This window comes from Amphibalanus amphitrite, unplaced genomic scaffold (assembly GCF_019059575.1).
Source record: "Amphibalanus amphitrite isolate SeventyFive unplaced genomic scaffold, NRLGWU_Aamphi_draft 000004F_arrow, whole genome shotgun sequence".
Lineage (NCBI taxonomy): Eukaryota > Metazoa > Arthropoda > Thecostraca > Balanomorpha > Balanidae > Amphibalanus > Amphibalanus amphitrite.
In genome coordinates this window covers 1,587,124-1,605,459 of record NW_024881501.1, presented here as the reverse complement: position 1 = coordinate 1,605,459, position 18,336 = coordinate 1,587,124, and the positions used below count along the sequence as shown (strand labels likewise).

The 18,336-nt window shown below is 51.0% G+C and overlaps 1 protein-coding gene across 1 annotated transcript; it reads right to left on the bottom strand.

Moving 5' to 3' along the window:
- Positions 1-9,309: 9,309 nt before the first annotated feature.
- Positions 9,310-16,200, bottom strand: LOC122377047. The gene is made up of 3 exons (XM_043357034.1): positions 16,021-16,200; positions 12,077-13,764; positions 9,310-11,731 (listed from the first exon to the last, which is right to left on the bottom strand). Exons 1-3 carry the CDS (start codon positions 16,024-16,026, stop codon positions 11,143-11,145), a joined length of 2,283 nt encoding a protein of 760 aa, XP_043212969.1. The 5' UTR covers positions 16,027-16,200; the 3' UTR covers positions 9,310-11,142.
- Between the last annotated feature and the right edge of the window lie 2,136 nt (positions 16,201-18,336).

The following is an 18,336-nucleotide window of genomic DNA, read 5'->3' as shown; positions in this document are numbered from 1 at the left end:
GGCAGACGGCCGGCCCGGGCGGCCCGGCTCCTGGCCCGGGGAGGTGGTCACTCGGCGAGACCAGTCACCGACGGCCAGGGGCGGGCGGCTGCGCCCCTTCCCCCGCACACACTGGACGAGCAGCACCCCTTCATCGACGGCCAGGGAACCCCCTCCCCCCACACACCGCTCTTTTACCTAACCTGGGTGTTAATATCTCGTTTCGGATGTAGCTGATTGGATGTATAACTCACACCTGTCCAAAGTGCGCGATCATGCCTCGATCATGTATCCGATGATTGCCAGGTCCTTACCAGCTGCGGTACGGCCGCACCTTGCACCTGCAGTAAATAAATAAAGAGCAATGCTCATGGAGTCTGTCGGTCACCGGTTATGTCAAGTGCCCGGCTGCCAATGGCCACGGCGAATGGCCACGGTATATTTCAACCCTCCCTTGTGTGCGGCGTTTTCCAGCTTCTAATCGTCGTTTAGACTGCCCCGTGCCTTTGGGCCCCTGATCGAGTTACGCGGGAAAAAAACAGCGTATGTATACCTATTGCCCTGTGCCCATGACGAGAGGAAGCCGATGATACCCAATTTTAAGGTCTGAGGCCACTGGTTCACCTTCCAGGTCAGGTCAATGACCCAAAAGTCGGGTAAATTGGGACATTCTAGATCTTCATTTAATGGAATAACCTTCTGTTCAAAATTCTAAAAATTGCCAAAAATTACAAACAACACTTAAATGTATTTCGGAGGCGTTCCTTCATCGGTTCAAGTGATAAACATTTATAGTGCCACATTTGCCGTTAACATATCTGATCCGTGTTTTTTTAAATATAATTTCCTCCCATTTACTCATACATTTTACTATACCTTAGATGGCGAAATGAAATTGGGCTGATGGATTTTGGGGGTGGTGGCGCTTAACCCGCGCCCCACTGCGGGGGGGGGGCTATTAATAGCCCCCCCCCGTTTTCCTGCAATAACTTCCAAACCGCTTGATGTATCGACGCCAAACTTTCAGTACCTTCGGCTGCATCAATTTGACACCTTGTGTCAAAATTTGAACTTCGTAGCTACCATAGGTCGGCCGGAAATCACGTCAGGGTGACGTAATGTTCGGCCGATTTCGACGCAAAACATTGAACCACGGCAATCGCTCCCAAGAGCTCAATTTTTAAGCTAGATCCAATTTCTTTGGATGAGAGGACTCAGAATTGACTGCGCTATCAAACTGCATCTCGGATTTTCAAAATTTTGAAAATTTTGAAAATTACATTTATGAAAATTCAAAATTTATATTTTCATTTTTTTTCTCAAAAACTTTTTGACTTCTGGAAAAAAAGACATATATGTGATAGAACACATGCTTATGGCTTACTCTAGCAAGTTTTAGCTAAATATCTTCAAAAGTGGCCAAGTTATAGGTACGCATTATTGCAAAAGTTCATAATTATAAATTTTTTCCAATCAATTTGTCAGTACGTTTTTGACGTCTTACACCAATATAAATAGCACCATCGTGTTCCTGAGCTCAAACTGCATCCAAAAACACCTTGTTTCTTGAAAAAGTTCAACTTCAAAATTTGACCTTTTTTGGCCTGAAAGTGACCTGACCTAGGCTAAATTCAACTCAAAATGACCTCGAATGACACAAACGACATCAAATTCGAAATCTATGGCTTAGATGGACCATAAAACATGTGTCACGTGACGTGACCGGCACATGATATCAGGGCGTATTTTAACATGTTAACTGGGTCGGCAATTGCCGACCCAGTCACGGAGAATGCCGACCCAGTGACAGCCGTTTGCCGACCCAGTTGCCGCCCCCTCTAGGATGCAGCACGCACATGCAGGCTAGGTGCCGTCATTCATAGTGAGGCTGCTGCCCTCCGAGATGATAATGCCGCCCCTTAAAGTGAAGCAGCCGTCTATACAAAGTGATGATCCCACAACTCAATGTGACAGTGCCGCCCCTAAATCTGTTAGTAGTCCCACTCAATGTAATGGTGCCGCCCTTCTAAGCATCTGTGGAGCCCCTCAATGTGATGATACCGCCCCTCAAGAAGATGATGCCGCCCCTTTCAGTATCGGTGGCGCCCCTCAATGTGATGGTGCCGCCCTCAAAGTGCCGGTGGCGCCCCTGAATGTGATGGTGCTGCCCGCCAACGAGTCGATGGCGCCCCTCAAAATGATGCTGCCGCCCCTTAAAGTGTTGGCGCCGCCCCTTATAGTGTCAGTGACGCCCTTCGAAGTGTCGGAGGAACCCACCAATATAATGGTGCCGCCCCTCTAGATATCCACATAGCCCCTCATTGTGATGGAGCCGCCCCTCAAGCAGATGATGCCGCCCCTGAATGTGATGGTGCTGCCCGCCAACGAGTTGGTGGCGCCCCTCAAAATGATGCTGCCGCCCCTTAAAGTGTTAGTGCCGCCCCTTATAGTGTCAGTGACGCCCTTCGAAGTGTCAGAGGAACCCACCAATATAATGGTGCCGCCCCTCTAGGTATCCACATAGCCCCTCATTGTGATGGAGCTGCCCCTCAAACAGATAATGCCGCCCCTCAAGAAGATGATGCCGCCCCTTTCAGTATCGGTGGCGCCCCTCAATGTGATGGTGCCTCCCTCAAAGTGCCAGTGGCGCCCCTAAATGTGATGGTGTCTCCTGTCAACGAGTCGGTGGCACCCCTCAAAATGATGCTGCCGCCCCTAAAAGTGCTGGTGCCGCCCCTTACAGTGTCAGTGGCGCCCTTCAAAGTTTTGGAGGAACTCATCAATACAATGTTGCCGCCCTCTAACTTTCTGTAGCGCCCCTCCATATACATAATGGTGCCGCTTCTCAAACCATCCGTGGCGCCCCTCAAAGTGATGGTGCCGCCCCTTACAGTGTCGGTGGTGTCTCCTCAAAAGTCAAGGTGCCGCCTCTCAAAGAAATGCTGGTGTCCCTCGAAGTGTCGGAGGCGCTCCTCAATGTCATGTTGCCGCCCCTCAAACCTTCCGTAACGCCCCTCCACGTCATGGTGCCGCCCCCCAATGTGCTCACGGCGCCCATATGTGATAGTAACGCCGGTCAAAGTGCTCCTGGCAGTGTCGGTGGCGCCCCATATAGTGTCGGTGGCGCCCCGAACAGTGTCGGTGGTGGCCCTCAAAGTGATGATGTCACCCTCAAACAAACGGTGGCGCCCTTCGAAGTATCGGAGTCCCTAAATATCATACCTATTGCCGCCCATTAACGATCTGTAGCACCCCTCCATATGATGGAGCCGCCCCTTAAAGTATCCATGGCGGTCCTTAAAGTTACAGTGCCGCCCCTTACAATGTGGGTGGCGTCCTCAAAATAAAAGTGATGTTGCCCCCCCCCCCCCCCCCGAGTAATGTTGGCGTCTCTTTCTTCTTTAAGTATCGGAGGCGCTCCTCATTGTCATTTTGCCCTACATCACTGCTCACATGGCGCCCTACAATGTAATGGTGCCACCCCGCAACGCTCAAGGACATAATTGCGCTCCTCACAGTGTCGGTGGCCCTAAAAAAAAATTGGTGGCGCGCCTCAAAAATCAAAATGATGCTGTCGTCCCTTAGCATATCTGCAGCGCCCCCAAAATGATAGTGCCTTCCCTTAACCGGCGCCGGGCTGAGTTTGTTTAAACCCCCCTCCCGACCCCTATAACTTGGCTACTTAGGCCACGTAGCGACACGCGGTAAGCGGTATTCGAAAGAGTGTCAAAAACTGCTTAGGTTAGTTGGTTAACCGTGCTTTGGTTAGGTCAAGTCAAATGTCAAATATCAGGTGACCAGAGGTCACCAAAGGTGAAATGTGGGTGAAATGTTGTCTGTTTCAACATTTATTGACAAACTGGCGCATAACTCGGGGAAGAATAGAACTACAGCACCGCGAAAAAGCGCATTCGATAGCTCTTCAACGTTCCTATGAAGTCCTCAGACTTGACGTAACATCAACGGCCTAACCTACAGAGCACAACTTGTTTAACCCGTGCCGGGCCGGGAGGGTTGGAGGGGACAGTGGACCCCCTGCGCCCCTCTACTGAGCTGTTTTAATGAAGAACCTTTTTACTGTAATAATTATTGACTCACGAAAGTTATGACATTGTTTTTTTTTTCAGTACTGTGCTCCTCTCGTCGAGATGCGTCGAATGAACTATAATTTGACATTCAAACGTCATTTGGGAAATTTGAGCTCAGGTCCAGGTCATGACCTGGCTGGTAAAGGTCATGTTGCATATCAGTCGATTTGTATCGTCAAACTGAAATCATCTATGTAAGGTGTTTTCATCGCTCAGGCATGTCGCATGTCTCTATCACAAGTTATTGGAAAAAAACTGCTGGAGGCCTACCATGACCTGACATGACCTCAAGGACATAACGAGGGGTCGTGGGTGGCAATTTTCCGATTAAGTGTGTCATTTTTAATTGTTTTCTGATGTTTAAATTCGTTAACTTTGACATTTGTCTACCTATAAAAAGAGGCACATGCCCTGATTTTCTCCCATTTCCTTTTACCTAATGGAAGGGTCGCAAAATTGTCCTTACATTTGGTCAGAGACATCGCAATTTCGAGACTTACATTTAACCCTCGCCGGTTGATGCAACCCCCTAAGGTTTATCGCGAATAACTCGCGTAAAAAGCGGCCGATCGCAACGAAACTTTCAGTACCCTCGAATTGATCAATTTTACACCTACCCTGCAAATTTTATGACCCTGACTACAATGACCTTTCACCTGTGACCTCTTTTCCGTGACCATGTTTGGCCGAAATCAAGATTCGGCGTATGTCGGCTCGCATTAACCGCGCGTTTGCAAGCTTTTCGTGGTTTCAAACGTTCAAACATGTGATTTAATGTTGCTCCCATGCATTAGGGTGGGTGTCAAGGTCACCTGAAGGTCAGGTCAGGTCATTGACCTTTGGTGACCTCGGTTCACTTTTTCGAGTTTTACATGTTTCTAGGCTAGTTTTTGGAGCTGAATTCGAATTTAGCAACCATTTAAATATTTCCGAAGTAGTTTTGGTGCCTTCGTAACATGTTACGAAGCTGTCAGAGGCGGATGACAGGTACTACGAATACCCGGTACGACCCCTACCGGTTGACCTGACCTGACCTGACCTGACCCGACCTGGTCTAAACGCTTAACGACATCATCTGTGATCAAAACTAACACGATATTTGTGATCAGCACCCCGGAAAACCCCTTAACAGCCACAATTTACGACTTTCAAACAGGTCCCGATATTCCCGATTTTTGGGTCATTGACCTGACCTGGAAGGTCAACCGATGACCTTGAAATTGGGTATCATTGGCTTCCTCTCGTGACGGGCAACACGCTCGTTTTTTTCTGCGAAGCTCTAGCTCCATCAGGGGCCAAACGCGAGGGGGGGGGGGTCGTACCAACCAACCTTGTGCCGTCGAAGGACTCAAAATGGCCTGTGCCGGCGAGGGTTATATATACAGTTACACACTGTTTGTCTTATCAATCGCTGAAGTTATAAAGGGATCGTTCAGTCGGTATATTTATGGTGAGCATTTGCCTGTTCCGTGGCTCAGTTGGTAGAGCACCGGACTCCCCGCATTGTCTTCGCTTGCGTTTTGTCCGCCGGCCAAGCCGGAGAGAAAGTTACCGAGTGAAGGTCATTCAAATTTCAAAAACTCAATGACAATGTCACTGGGGTCACGAAAATGTTTGAGTAGGTAGGTATAACATTCATTAACCTGGGGGGGGGGGGGGGGAGGGATGAACGTATCGTTGCAATACGCTGTTCATTACGCGAGTAACTAATAAATAAAAAAATGTATGAGTTAATCCTTAGTCCTTACTCCACACGCTCTCCCTCTCCATAAAAAAGAGAGTTAATTGTGTTGCATTTTATTTATACCTATGCAGAAAAATAGAGGCGTCAAAGGATATGGCCGAATATCAGCGACCCTTGCTGTGTAAGCAATGGGGTATGACAAGTGGGCGTAATGGCCCCGTCCAGCGCCCATAAAGTGGGCACACTCGTGCGACCTGCCGACCACTGTTCTAGATAGAGCCATAAAACGCCGTGAATATTTTAAGCTTGACAATACGAATCGACTGGTATGTAACATGTTTACCTCAGGTAAAATTTTAAAATTATTTTTTGTTAGGTCAAATTATAGTTCATTTATCGCATTATGATGAGAGAAATACTATATCCCGGAAAAATAAACGTAATACCGCTGAGCTTAGGTTGAATCTGAAATCATTACTTAGGAAGAGTTATAAAAGAACCGTTGAACGTGTCTTTTTTGGTCATTAAATATCAGTAGGTATGCCGCCCCCTCAGATGCCAAGTGCCGCCCCTATGAGTGCAAAATGCCGCCCCTAATTGTGATTGCCGACCCAGTGAAAATCCCTTAAAATACGCCCTGCATGATATAATATTTCCGTGACCTGTGATGACCTGACCCTGACCTGAAAATCAAATTACAAGTTTGGTACCCTCAGGGTATCTAAAGCATCTGTTCACGAGTGTGACTGTGTAAACCAAAAATGAGTCTGATCTGACTTGTAAGACGGCGGGCAGAGCCCAAAATGTGAACAAGCCAAAATGCTAATAATTTTTACTTTTACCTGACCTGTGACGTCATCCGTGACCTCGAGGTCAATGAAATTAGGTTTCGTTCGACAGTTTTTCCGGGGCTATCAGACGCCGTTTGAATTTTGACGATCGGCCCAGTAGTTTCGGAGTTAGAAGGGGGGGGGCTATGGAGAGCCCCCCCCCCGCAGTAGGGCGTATTATATGTTATACGCAGACCCCAGTGGGGCGCGGGTTAATTAAGTACAGGATAATTAAGTATGCAAACGAATGAATGAATTGAATGAATGCACGAATGAATGAAACATGAAAGAAAGGAGTCTAAGCATATAGGCTCCTTTTATAAGAGTTCTTGTAAACGCCGTGGGATGGATATGGCAGCACTGGCCGAAGTTCAACTGCAGAACACGGCTATCGAATGCAAAATGTATTTCACGCATTTGAGTCCATCGTATGTTGACGGTCCAAAGATTCATTTCCTTGACTCGGATAACCGTTTGTCGGCACTGGTATCTCTGTCAATGTTGCCTAATGCCGTGAATAGAATAGTACTATATATTAAACCGCGAGTAGGTAGAACACATCTTTTAAACGTCGAGCCGATAGGCGAGACGTTTAAAAGATTTTTTTTGCCTACGAGCGGTTTAATAGTTTTATCCCGTACCGCCGCTGTCTTTCGGGCGCTTAAAGGTAAAAATTCATCTTATATAAAAAATACGACACATTTCAGAAGAGCCAGAGACAAAGAGAAGCAGACACAGATTGTTAATCGTCACTAACGTTTAACAAATCGGTTAACCCGCGCACCGACGGGGGGGGGCGGATATCCGCCCCCCCCCCCTGAGGTTTTTCGCGGATAGCGGGAAAACCGCGGCGCGTAGCGCCGCGAAATTTTGTATGACTATTCTCACATCAATTTTACACATGGTGTGCAAGTTTGAACCTCCTAACTTTTAAGGTCAGGTCACCAGGTCACTTTGAATGACCCAACCTCAAGTCACTTTTTTGCAACTTTGTCACCGTGCCAGAGCTACAGTAGATGTCGGAGGCCTTTGAAAGTCGCAGGATGTTATTAGGTCATTAGTAGCTACAATTTGTATATCTCGGAATTTTGATGTCGGTGACCTAAGGTCAGGTCAATTTCGCGACCTCCCCATTATAAGTCAATGGGGGAAAAATCAACTCCCTGTTTTTACCACTAAAACGGGTCGGAATGGCCCCATATACCATACATGACTTCACATACGATCAACATTCACTACCTTGAGGTCTGTTTTGCTGTTGGGCAGCTGTAAGGTCATGTGACGTCATCAAAGGTCACCAAAGGTTTTTTGCCAATAACTCCTTACAGGAACAAGATACAGCCGCGCGGATGGTCTCATTGTGTTCAGCTCGTCAAGACGCATCGAATGATATGCATGATGACCTCGAGGTCACGTGACCTGAGGTCAACCTTTGACCTTGACCTTTCGAGGTCAACATATATATCATTCGATGCGGATTGACGAGAGGATCACGATGATGCCCTTAGTTTGTTCCTATCTTGACTACTTCGAAAGTTATTCGAGAAAAACCCTCTCCATATCTAGCGCCGCCATTTTGACTTTTTCGACCCCTGTGACGTCATCTTTGACCTGACCTGAAAATGACCTTAGTAAAAATTGTAGACCTTGTCCGTGCGTATCCGATGCCGTTTACCGCTTGTCGCTATCTTGCTTCGTTCTCGAGATCTCAGGGGGGGGGCGGTCATCCGCCCCCCCCCCCCGTCGGTACTAAGTTGGCGCAGACCCCCGTCGGTGCGCGGGTTAAAGGAAATAGTTCACTTTTAACATGGGGTTTTGAACTGGAATAGCAGTTCCGTAGCTTGAGCTGAGACGAGCACCAATCAGGAGCTATTACAGCCCAACGATCACCCTAGGCAAAGATATTATATTTCTCGTCCCGAAAAAGGTGCCTTGCTGAGGAATGTGTGCCTTGCGTATAGTTGCATCCAGCCTTACAGGAGTCATCCCCTTCTTTTTAAACTTGAGTTCTTCCTATATTAAAATATAGGAAGAATTATTCCTATATTAAAATATAGGGTGAATTTATATATTAGTGTTATATATATTATATATTTTATATAACGTCGAGCCGATAGGCGAGACGTTTAAAATATTTTTTTTTGCCTACGAGCGGTTTAATAGTTTTATCCCGTACCGCCGCTGTCTTTCGGGCGCTTAAAGGTAAAAATTCATCTTATATAAAAAATACGACACATTTCAGAAGAGCCAGAGACAAAGAGAAGCAGACCCACCCTATATTAAAATATAGGGTGGGTGATAAAATATAGGGTCACCAGGTGTGGGGTAGGCTCCCACTTCAGCCGTAGCCTGGGGGGTGGGTAATAGGACGGCGGGAGGAGCAGGTGCTCTCTCCTATAATTGGGACAAGAGCCCGTTGGAGAGATGTCCCACTAAAAAAAAAATCAAACTGGTGTCAAAACAACGTTTTATACCGGGCTTCTAAAAGAAGTCAGACGAATTTATAACTAATATATTTAAGGGTTATCAGTGTAACAAAAGAGAATTGGGGAGGAATTCAGAGGAGCTTGGGTTACATCTTCAGAAAATAATAGTTTTTGGATTGATGACTATTTTTTGGTTGGGGGAATAAGATGTTTTTGCCCCACCCCTGAAGGTAGGAGGCACTGTGACCCGATACCCCCTCCCCCACACACACATTTCCGCCGCCCTTGCTTCCAAGACATCATTTTACATAAACGTTTATTTCAATACAATTACTTAGAACACTAACACCATAACAAAAGGACTTGCCCCTAATTGGCGCGACAACAAAACGTCAACAAAGTCGCGCAAGATTAACAGGCAATGTCGAATCAAAAACGATACAGATGTATCCACAGCGAGACATTGTGACGTACCTAGCGCCTCCACATACCTACAACATTTCTAAACTATGTAGTATCCGGACTAGTACACTCATTTCTCTGCGTCTGTTTGTGCTTGATCTGTTAAGAAAATTTTGATTCAGATGAAGTGACCTTAACATGTCTATTCAACGTCAGCATAAAACTAGCTTTTTGGTGTACCAATACCAAACCACTGCCGATATTATACATATGTATTAGTGCATAATGACTGTGGTATTTTGACGGCTTCATTATTCCTCACTAATGTTGTAGCTGTTCCAGATTTGGCATAAGTTGTTTTTGTCTTTGTTTTTCATAATAATCTAAACTTAGCACTGTAGTTTTTGCTCTTGTTTTAATGAATAATAAAAGTTGTAATTGTAGCTATTTTCACGCAGGTCAACCGTGTCCACTTGCATGTCACTGTGAAAACGGTTATTAATTATTTTGATGAAATCTTACTCTGCGCGCACCGGCTAGGTCCCTGTTCACCACGAAGTACAGCCCTCGTCTCACCCCGTGGCTAGGATTTATTCTTCGACAGCACCGAGAATAGCTCTGAGACTAATGTATCGTGGAGGCTTCCATTTCGCGTCTAGCTGGACGCGTCTAAGTCCTAGACGCGTCTAGCTGGACGGCGGCTGCGTCTATTTGGTGACTGCTAACTTTAGACACGTCTAGCTTGGAAGTCTCCGTCCAAGAGTTAGACGCCAACTTGGACGCCAACTTGGACGTCTGCTCAGTAATCAGTTAGATGCCAGTTGGACGCCAGTGGAAGTCTCCACCCATGGAGGCGCAACACTTCATACTTTCACTTGGAGCTATCGTCAAAACAAACTGTTATCTATTGCTGTCAAATAAGTGTAAATTTAGACAAATTATAATATATGTAGATGATGAGCTTAATTTTGTTATAGGTGTTCAGCATCGTGCGTCTTTGCGTTATGAATTTTGAGTGGCCGACAGATAGCTTTTGAGAGCCAGTCTCTGCTTGTTTGTCTGTTTGTTTTGTTGAGAACAGGGGGCTGAAGGGTGGAGGAGAAGGATTTGAAGGTCCTGAGGATGAAAACTACGGAACGGTGTTGCCAGTCTGTTTTTGCAGAAGAAAGGCTAACCACGCAGTGAGGCGAGCCCTGTTCGTGCAAAGAGGTCACCGGGCAGTGTGGCACTCGGTAAGAGGTGGCTGGGGAGTGAAGACGGCACCATATTTGAGTCTCATTCAGGTGAGATATACCGCGACTGCCTCGCGCTGCAGTGATGCTTCTCGCGCGGCCCCGGCAGGCGACACCACACCCCCGGAGCCGACGGGCCGTCCCAGGGGCGGGCGTGCCGCGCCGGTGGCTGACCCGCCCTCTGCGCCCCGTGTGTCGTGTCCGTCTGGAGGGACAGGACGCACGGTGGCGCCACAGAGGTCTGCCACATCGGCGGTCGGCCGTGGCACTCAGCGACGGGCACCCCAGCTGGGCGTTTGGCGTCCCGCCGCGCCGGCGGGCACCTCAGTTTGGCATGTGGTTAGCTAGCTGCTTGGTGCGCCCTCTGTGCAACTTGAGCAAACCTGTCCACTGAGCTGAACTCACCTCCTGGGACATTTCTCTACATCCTAAATTCGCTGACGCGGGCAGCGAGTTGCACCTGCACCCGGCCCCATCGTTCTAAGGACGCTGAACGTCGGCTCATAACGGGGAGGACCTGGTCAGCGCCACAACTCGACTGGAATCTGACTGCTGCTGTTGTTGTTGTTGTTGTTGTTGCCGCTGCTGCTGCTGCTGCTGCTGCCGCTGCTGCTGCTGCTGCTGCTGCTGCTGCTGCTGCTGCTGCTGCTGCTGCTGCTGCTGCTGCTGCTGCTGCTGCTGCTGCTGCTGCTGCTGCTGCTGCTGCCGCTGCTGCTGTTGCTGTTGTTGTTGTTGTTGTTGTTGTTGTTGTTGTTGTTGTTGTTGCCGCTGCTGCTGCTGTTGCTGTTGTTGCTGTTGTTGCCGCTGCTGCTGCTGCTGCTGCTGCGTCGGCGGCGCTCTGTCTCCTGCGGCCCGGCTCGCTGCGCTGGTCCGCTGAGGAGAGCCGGCGGTCGCGGCCGGTCTCGGGGCGGTCGCGGCCGGTCTCGGAGCCGCGCCACTGCGCCTCCTCAGGGTGGAGGAGCGGCCGTGGGCGTCGGCGGCGGCCGGAGCGTCGGCAGCGGCCGGGGCGTCGTGAGGGGCCGCGCCGGCGCCGTGCCCCTTCCCCGCTGCCGCCGGCGGGTGGAAGGAGGATCCATGCACCCCCTCAAACCTGCAACACAGATACCGTCAGTGGCGGGACGGGGGGCGGGGCGGAGCGCCGCGGACACGCCACCCAGTCGAAAACCGCACCCAGCCCGCACAGGGGACTGGCCTCTCTGCGTTCGGCCGCTGATACATATGTCTTACTCTCAAGTACTTATCATATCATGGAAACTTCTCATTTGGCAAAATGAAACTATTACATCATACAAGCATTCTCAGCATCCTAGCCGATGTTTTTTTGTGACTGTTAGTATTAGACGTTCAGTGACCGTGTATGAAAGCCAGTTAGCGCGCTCTCTGTTTGGGCCCCGGCTTCCTGACGGCGGCCGCTCGCCGCTCGCCGCGCACTCACCCGCCGTGGAACTGTCCGAAGTAGGACTTGGGCGGTCCGTAGCCGTGGGTGTCCACCTGGCGCGGCGGCCCGTACCCGAACACGGCGCCCTTGTGGCGGCCCTTGCCGTGGTGACCCTTGAAGTGGTGGCCGTGTCCGTAGTCATCCTCGTATCCGTAGCCGTGGCCGTGACCTTTGCCGTGACCTTTGCCGTGACCCTTACCGTGGCCTTTGCCCTTGCCGTAGCCCTTGTTGACCTTGAATATGGGGACCTCGTAGCGGACCGGTACGGGGATGTGGATGGGCTTGGCGACCGGGTACGGCTTGGCCACCGGCACCGGCTTGGCCACCTTCACTGGCACGTGCACGTGGTACGGCTTGGGCACCGGGATCGGCACCTTGCGCACGAAGAACTTGAACTTAGGGATCCACACCGGGAAGTATTTGTACTTTGGCTTGTACGCGAACATGTCCATGAAGCTAGCGAAGTAGCCTTTGCCCTTGCCTTTTCCTTTGCCGCCATGGTGGCCCTTGCCCTTGCCTTTGCCCTTTTGGTAGTTGTAGTAGAAGGGGTCGATGTCACCGTAGTACTCATCGTATGCGTACGATTCACCGTACCCGCCGTGGGGTCCGCCGTACCCGCCGTGGGGTCCGCCGCCGTATCCGCCGTGGTGCCCGCCGCCGTATCCGCCGTGGTGTCCAGCATGGTGCCCACCGTAACTCTCCTCGAAGTCGTCGTACCCGCCGTGACCTCCGTGACCCTTTCCGTGACCTCCGTGACCCTTTCCGTGACCTCCGTGATGGCCGCCGTACCCGACCTCTTCGTACCCGCCATAGCCGCCGTGACCTCCGTGTCCCTTTTCGTGACCTCCGTGACCCTTCTCGTGACCGCCATGGCCGCCATATCCACCGCCGTGAGCGCCTTTACCGTGACCGCCTTTACCGTGACCGCCTTTACCGTGACCGCCGCCGTGTCCGTACCCCGCCGGAGGGCCGTGGTACTGGCCGCCGTGCTCGGGCTCGTGGCCGTAGCTGTCGGCGTACCCGTGGCTGCGCGGCCGGCGGCTCGGGTGCTGTTTGGCGTACGTCTGGCCGTTGCCCTTGTACTCTGGCACCTTCTCGGGCTCCTCGTAGGTGCCCTCCTCCTTGAACAGGCTGCGGAACAGTCCGGTGCGCCGGTGGTCGTACGCCTCCGGATAGTCGTAGCCGTGGCCGTAGCTGACCTCGTGCGGCGCCTCGTATTGGTTGGACAGGGAGCCTCCCTTCCCGCCCGACTGGTGGTAGCCCTCGGAGCCGTACGGCCCCTGGAAGCCCGTCTTGCCCTTGGCCCACAGGATGAGGCCCTTCTTCAGTCCGTACTTGATGCCCTTTTTGAGCGCCTTCAGGGGCGGGATGTCGATGCCGTACTCGTAGTGGTAGTTCTCGTAGTAGGGGCTGTACTCGTCGCCGCCGTAGCCGCCGTTGTTGTCGCCGTAGTTGACGGGCTGGTAGCCGCCCTTGTAGCCGGCGGCGCTCTCCGAGAACTGGTAGCCGCCGTCGTTGGCGACGTAGTGGTCGGTCTCGTAGGCGGCGCCGTCGCCCGGGTAGGTGCCGTAGATGCCGGGACCGCCGTAGCTGACGGCGTGGTCTCCCAGCGGTAGCGAGTCGTCCCGCCCCTGCGCGGCCCGCTCGGCGGCGGCCACCGCCAGCAGGGTAGCCCAGGCGAGCACCTGAAACGGGCGCCCGACCGGTGAGAAGACTGCAGGCGCGCTGAGCCCAACCAGCGGGTGCAGGCGCCACTCATACTGGCAACTGGGGCGCACAGTATTATAAAGATCCTCGATACGACGGATGTTGTGTTGCGGGAAAGCCACTCATGAGGGGACACTGAACAGTAATCTATGGGGAGTTTGGTAAACAGTTTAAACGATTTATGACAACATCACTCGGAAAGACGTGCAAGCTGTCCCTTCAATTGCGTGCGCTAGCTCTGAAAGTGAAAGTAATCAAGCTAGGTATACAGGAGCTAAACAAATCCGGCAAGAGGGACTAATAATCCGGTCTATCAGGTGTTTAAGAAGTGCTGCTTGTCGAGAAATTGCGCAACGCATGTCGCTAGAAAGTTAGCAGAGTCGGCACGTTCCTAGCGCGAGAGTGATCTCTGAAAAAAATACCCGACCGGTTGTCGGTGTAACTAGTTGGCGTGGCATCTTTGCAGGGAATCTGCCTGGCGAAGGAACTGGTTCATCTCCGCAGCGCGCGAGCCAGCCGGCCCGTCATGTCCGAGTGGCACTTTCTAACGAGACGTGCGAGTTTGCCGCTCACCCACTAACGACCGACAGCCGGGGGGGGGGGGGACTTTCCGCCGTCATTCTGACAGCAAACTATGCAATGACACATAACGTTGGCATGGATTCTCTCTGGAGCTGACATTCGAAAGCAGTTAATGACATTGATAGTTACTTTACATTAAAGTCCGTATTGAAACACTGCCAAAAACGTTACCGTGTGTACAGCTGACTACAGAATGAACCTCAGAAGCTCCTCAGAAGCTATCAGTCATAGGCGGCGGAACGGGGAGGGCACCGGGGCACCGTGCCCCCCTTTGATTTGGGCATTTTAACATTAGCCCTATGGGCGTTGCATGGAAAGAATGGGACCAAAAGTCGGCAATGCCCACCCTTAATTGAAGGTGTTCCGCCGCTACTGCTATCAGTTGACTGGAACGCTAAGTTGTGCCGTTTATCATGCAATTAAACGTGTCTTTTGTGAGCATTGGGTCACAGCATTTAACTGTGATCTCAGTTAGTTTGATGCGGCATAGCCTACCATTCCAGGCAACTAATTGGCTGCGAAAAGTGGAGCATCGTTCTGTAGTCAACTGCTGGCATAGTTGGTACCTATGTTATTTGGATCATCATTACTCATTGGAATTATGTATCCACCATCAGGCTGCTTCAATGTGACTATTAATCCAATTTAACCCATTCTAAACGACCGAGGCTTTGATTCGTTAGTTGGGAACGAATCAAAGTGAACTCTGTCTGCGGCGAAGCGATCTGCTCTATCAGCGTTGACTGTTGATATAGGCTCCACCGACCATCGGCTCAGACGTAAAGAGAATACGCGCTATAGGCTTTCGTTTTGTCCTTGCCCTTTCAGTTTGGCTGTCCCTCTCGGTCCATGACCGTTTCAGGGACGTGGGATAGGAGAATAAGGGTGGATTAGTGTTCCGCCGCTGTTTAGTGCGCCTCAACAGCTGGGACCATCCCGCTGGACCATCCCGCTGGACCATCCCGCTGGACCATCCCCACCGGTGCGCCTCAGCAGCTGGGACCATCCCGCTGGTCCATCCTGCTGGACCATCCCGAGCTGGTCCATCCCGCTGGACCATCCCCACCGGTGCGCCTCAACAGCTGGGACCATCCCGCTGGCACGGGGGCTGCGCCGCTGGGACAGGCCCGGGGGAAGGGCCGCTGGGACAGGCCCGGGGAAGGGCCGCTGGGACAGGCCCGGGGAAGGGCCGCCGTTGTGTGTGCGTAATGTAGAGTGTGATGGGTGAATAGATAAGTGATGATAAAGAAACCCGTGAAAAGTTGTTTCTTGAAGCTTAAACTATAAAGTTGATAGGCGCATGAGCTGGCACTACTTTTTCAATGCGTCTGCTTTCTTATGCTTGAAGTTGTGAAAGCTTAAAAGCGCGATCAACAAAGTGATAACAAATGCTTATTCCTGACTTTCATCTGAGTTCGGGCACAAATGCACGCCTCCATCCTCTGAAGGCGGATCGGCGTACCAGCGTTGGAGGGAACCTGCTCAGAGAGATAAATGAGACTGTATGCGTGTGCTCGACATGTCTGGACACACTCTAATGTGTGCATTATGTGACTGATGTCGGCGTCCCACCCACACCGAGCTGAGCCAGCTCGGAGCTGGCTGCGTCTCCGTGTCGCGCCGGTGCCGGCGGTGCGGCGGCGGCCACTTACCCTCATCTCGCTCCTCTCGGCTCACGCAGAGCTCCGGCTGCTCCCCGGGACGAGCGCAGACACTCACTGAGACCAACCCCGTCCTCGCCGGCAACATTTCGCCTATCGCTGGCCGACTTTCTCTGTCGTCGGACCAGATCGCGGCGGGATGTGGCGGATCCGGCCCCGCCGCGCTGCACTGGGGGGCTGAGCGCCGAGCCGGCCGCAGGGGGACCGACCGGACCGACGGGTCCGGCCGGTCGGCCCGCTGCACCTCGCAACTGGGTCGCGCGGGCCCCGGAACGCAGCGCTGCTCCTCGCAGACTCACCGGAAAGTCAGACGTCAGCCCCGGACCCCGAGTCAGGCGACCTTGACCGAGGCAATGGAGTGATTTCAGCCGCGGAAGGCAGCGCCGAAGGCTCCTGCAGGTCCGTGAACCATCCTCCGCCGCCGCCGTCAGGGACAAAATGCACGGAGTGCCACCGGAAACATAGGCTACAACTCGTCCTGGTTGCTAAGGGCATCGGACTGATCCTATTATCCAAAGCGTTCCTCCTATTTCACTTTCTTTGCACTTTAAACGGTTCAATCTGGTATTAAACAGCTTTCGTTTGAAGAAAACCATCTGTGCAAGCCGCGTGCCGCGTGCTAGCCTAACGCACTATCATGCAGGAACTTAGAAAATTATTGTTAAGTTGAACAGAGTCTTTATAGAACACACACCGACGCGATGGCTTCGAGGATAGTAAACACGATATGGTAGGGGAGGATGGTTATGCATGATGTTTATGTCTCTAACACATGATGTTTATGCACAGGGTGCGCAAAAAGTTCTGACCCTCTTACAGTAAGCGCTTCTATCGCGTGCTGCGGCTGCTTTTCGGGAAGCCAATAGCCGCACACAATATCTTCAATGATCCTGCTACACAGCCAGATGTCGAACAAAGCAGACCATTAACGGCCAGTCATGGAGGCAGGCTAAGCGTCACACTGTCGTTGGATACCTGCGCGCGGCGCGGCCGAATCGGGCATGACTGTTGGGCAAGTTGCGAAATGCAATGAAATTTGGAGCCCCTGCAAGCAATTACGCGTATCAAAGCCAGATACGAATAGCGGAGGTCCTGGAGGATGCCCCCAGGTCAGGCCGGTCACGTCCAGTCAAAACTCTAAGAATGTGACTGCCGTGTCTTATGGCCATCCAGGACAGCCCACGGTCGGGCGGCAAAAAGTGTCCAATCGTCTTCATTGACGCCAATAAGAAGGTGAACGGGACGATGTATGAGCGTCTACTTGACAGTGACGTCACCCCATGGATCCTGAAGACGTATTCAAAAGTCGATTTCGTTTTCCAGCAGGACAGAACACCCGCAAACACGCGCAAGAACCATCCAGCACAAGCAAACGGAGGAGCTCGGGGGAGAGGCCCATTGCTGGCTTAATGAGATATTGCCCCCTCAGTCACCCGACCTGAACCCCTTGACCAAAGCATCTAGAGCGTTTTACAGGATGAGGTACAGGGAGTGTCCAATTCCAATTTGGAGGCCCTGAAGGCACATATTGTGAAGATGTGGGAGACGAAGGACCCCACCTACATCATCAAGACATGCAAGTCTTTCGCCTCCGTGTAAAGAAGGTCATTGCCGATAAGGGGATTATATCGCGCATGAGGCGAGTGAAAGTATCTGGTTTGATCACTATGCAAACCACCTGTGTGGTGTTAGCGTTGATTATAATATTCACTCCGATTGCATTCGTTTATCGAAGTACAGAAATGGGCCAGAACTTTTTGCGCACCCTGTAGCTCGATATTGGCGACATATTTCTGCGCTCTCTAAACGCTGGCAGGTGTAGCATTCATTTTACTTTCTTGTGCAGTAAACTGAAAATTATGGAGCAACTACTTATACTTCAATTTTGACGTTTTACAGAGGTCTGCAAAGTGGCCAAATTGCCCCGCTAGCAGGGTTATTTTGCCGGTTGGGTGGGACAGTTTGTCCGGTATTTATTTAAGACCGATTTTATTACAGGCGAGTCAGCTTCGGCGTCAGCAATGACATGTGTCCTATACGCATTTTTTGACTGTCTCGGTGTCGGACTTATTACCTATATTCGAATGATTTTGACACAAGTCTTACTTCAGCATTTTCCTGCATAACTGAAAATGTGCTTCCTTTGCATACACTGCTCAATCAAACATTTGCATTTTATTTGTGCTAAAAATGTTTTCACAATTAAAATTATAATAAGTGAATAGTGAGAGCCGAGAGGGCATTGTTTGGTAAAAAAAAGTTAACTTTTTACTCTAGTAAGGAAAAAATGGACTAATTTCAACTAAA

Coding starts and splice junctions, on each gene's coding strand:
- LOC122377047 (XM_043357034.1), bottom strand. Junction 11,732..12,076: donor TTCGGACAGTTCCACGGCGG/GTGAGTGCGCGG, acceptor TCTGTGTTGCAG/GTTTGAGGGGGTGCATGGAT.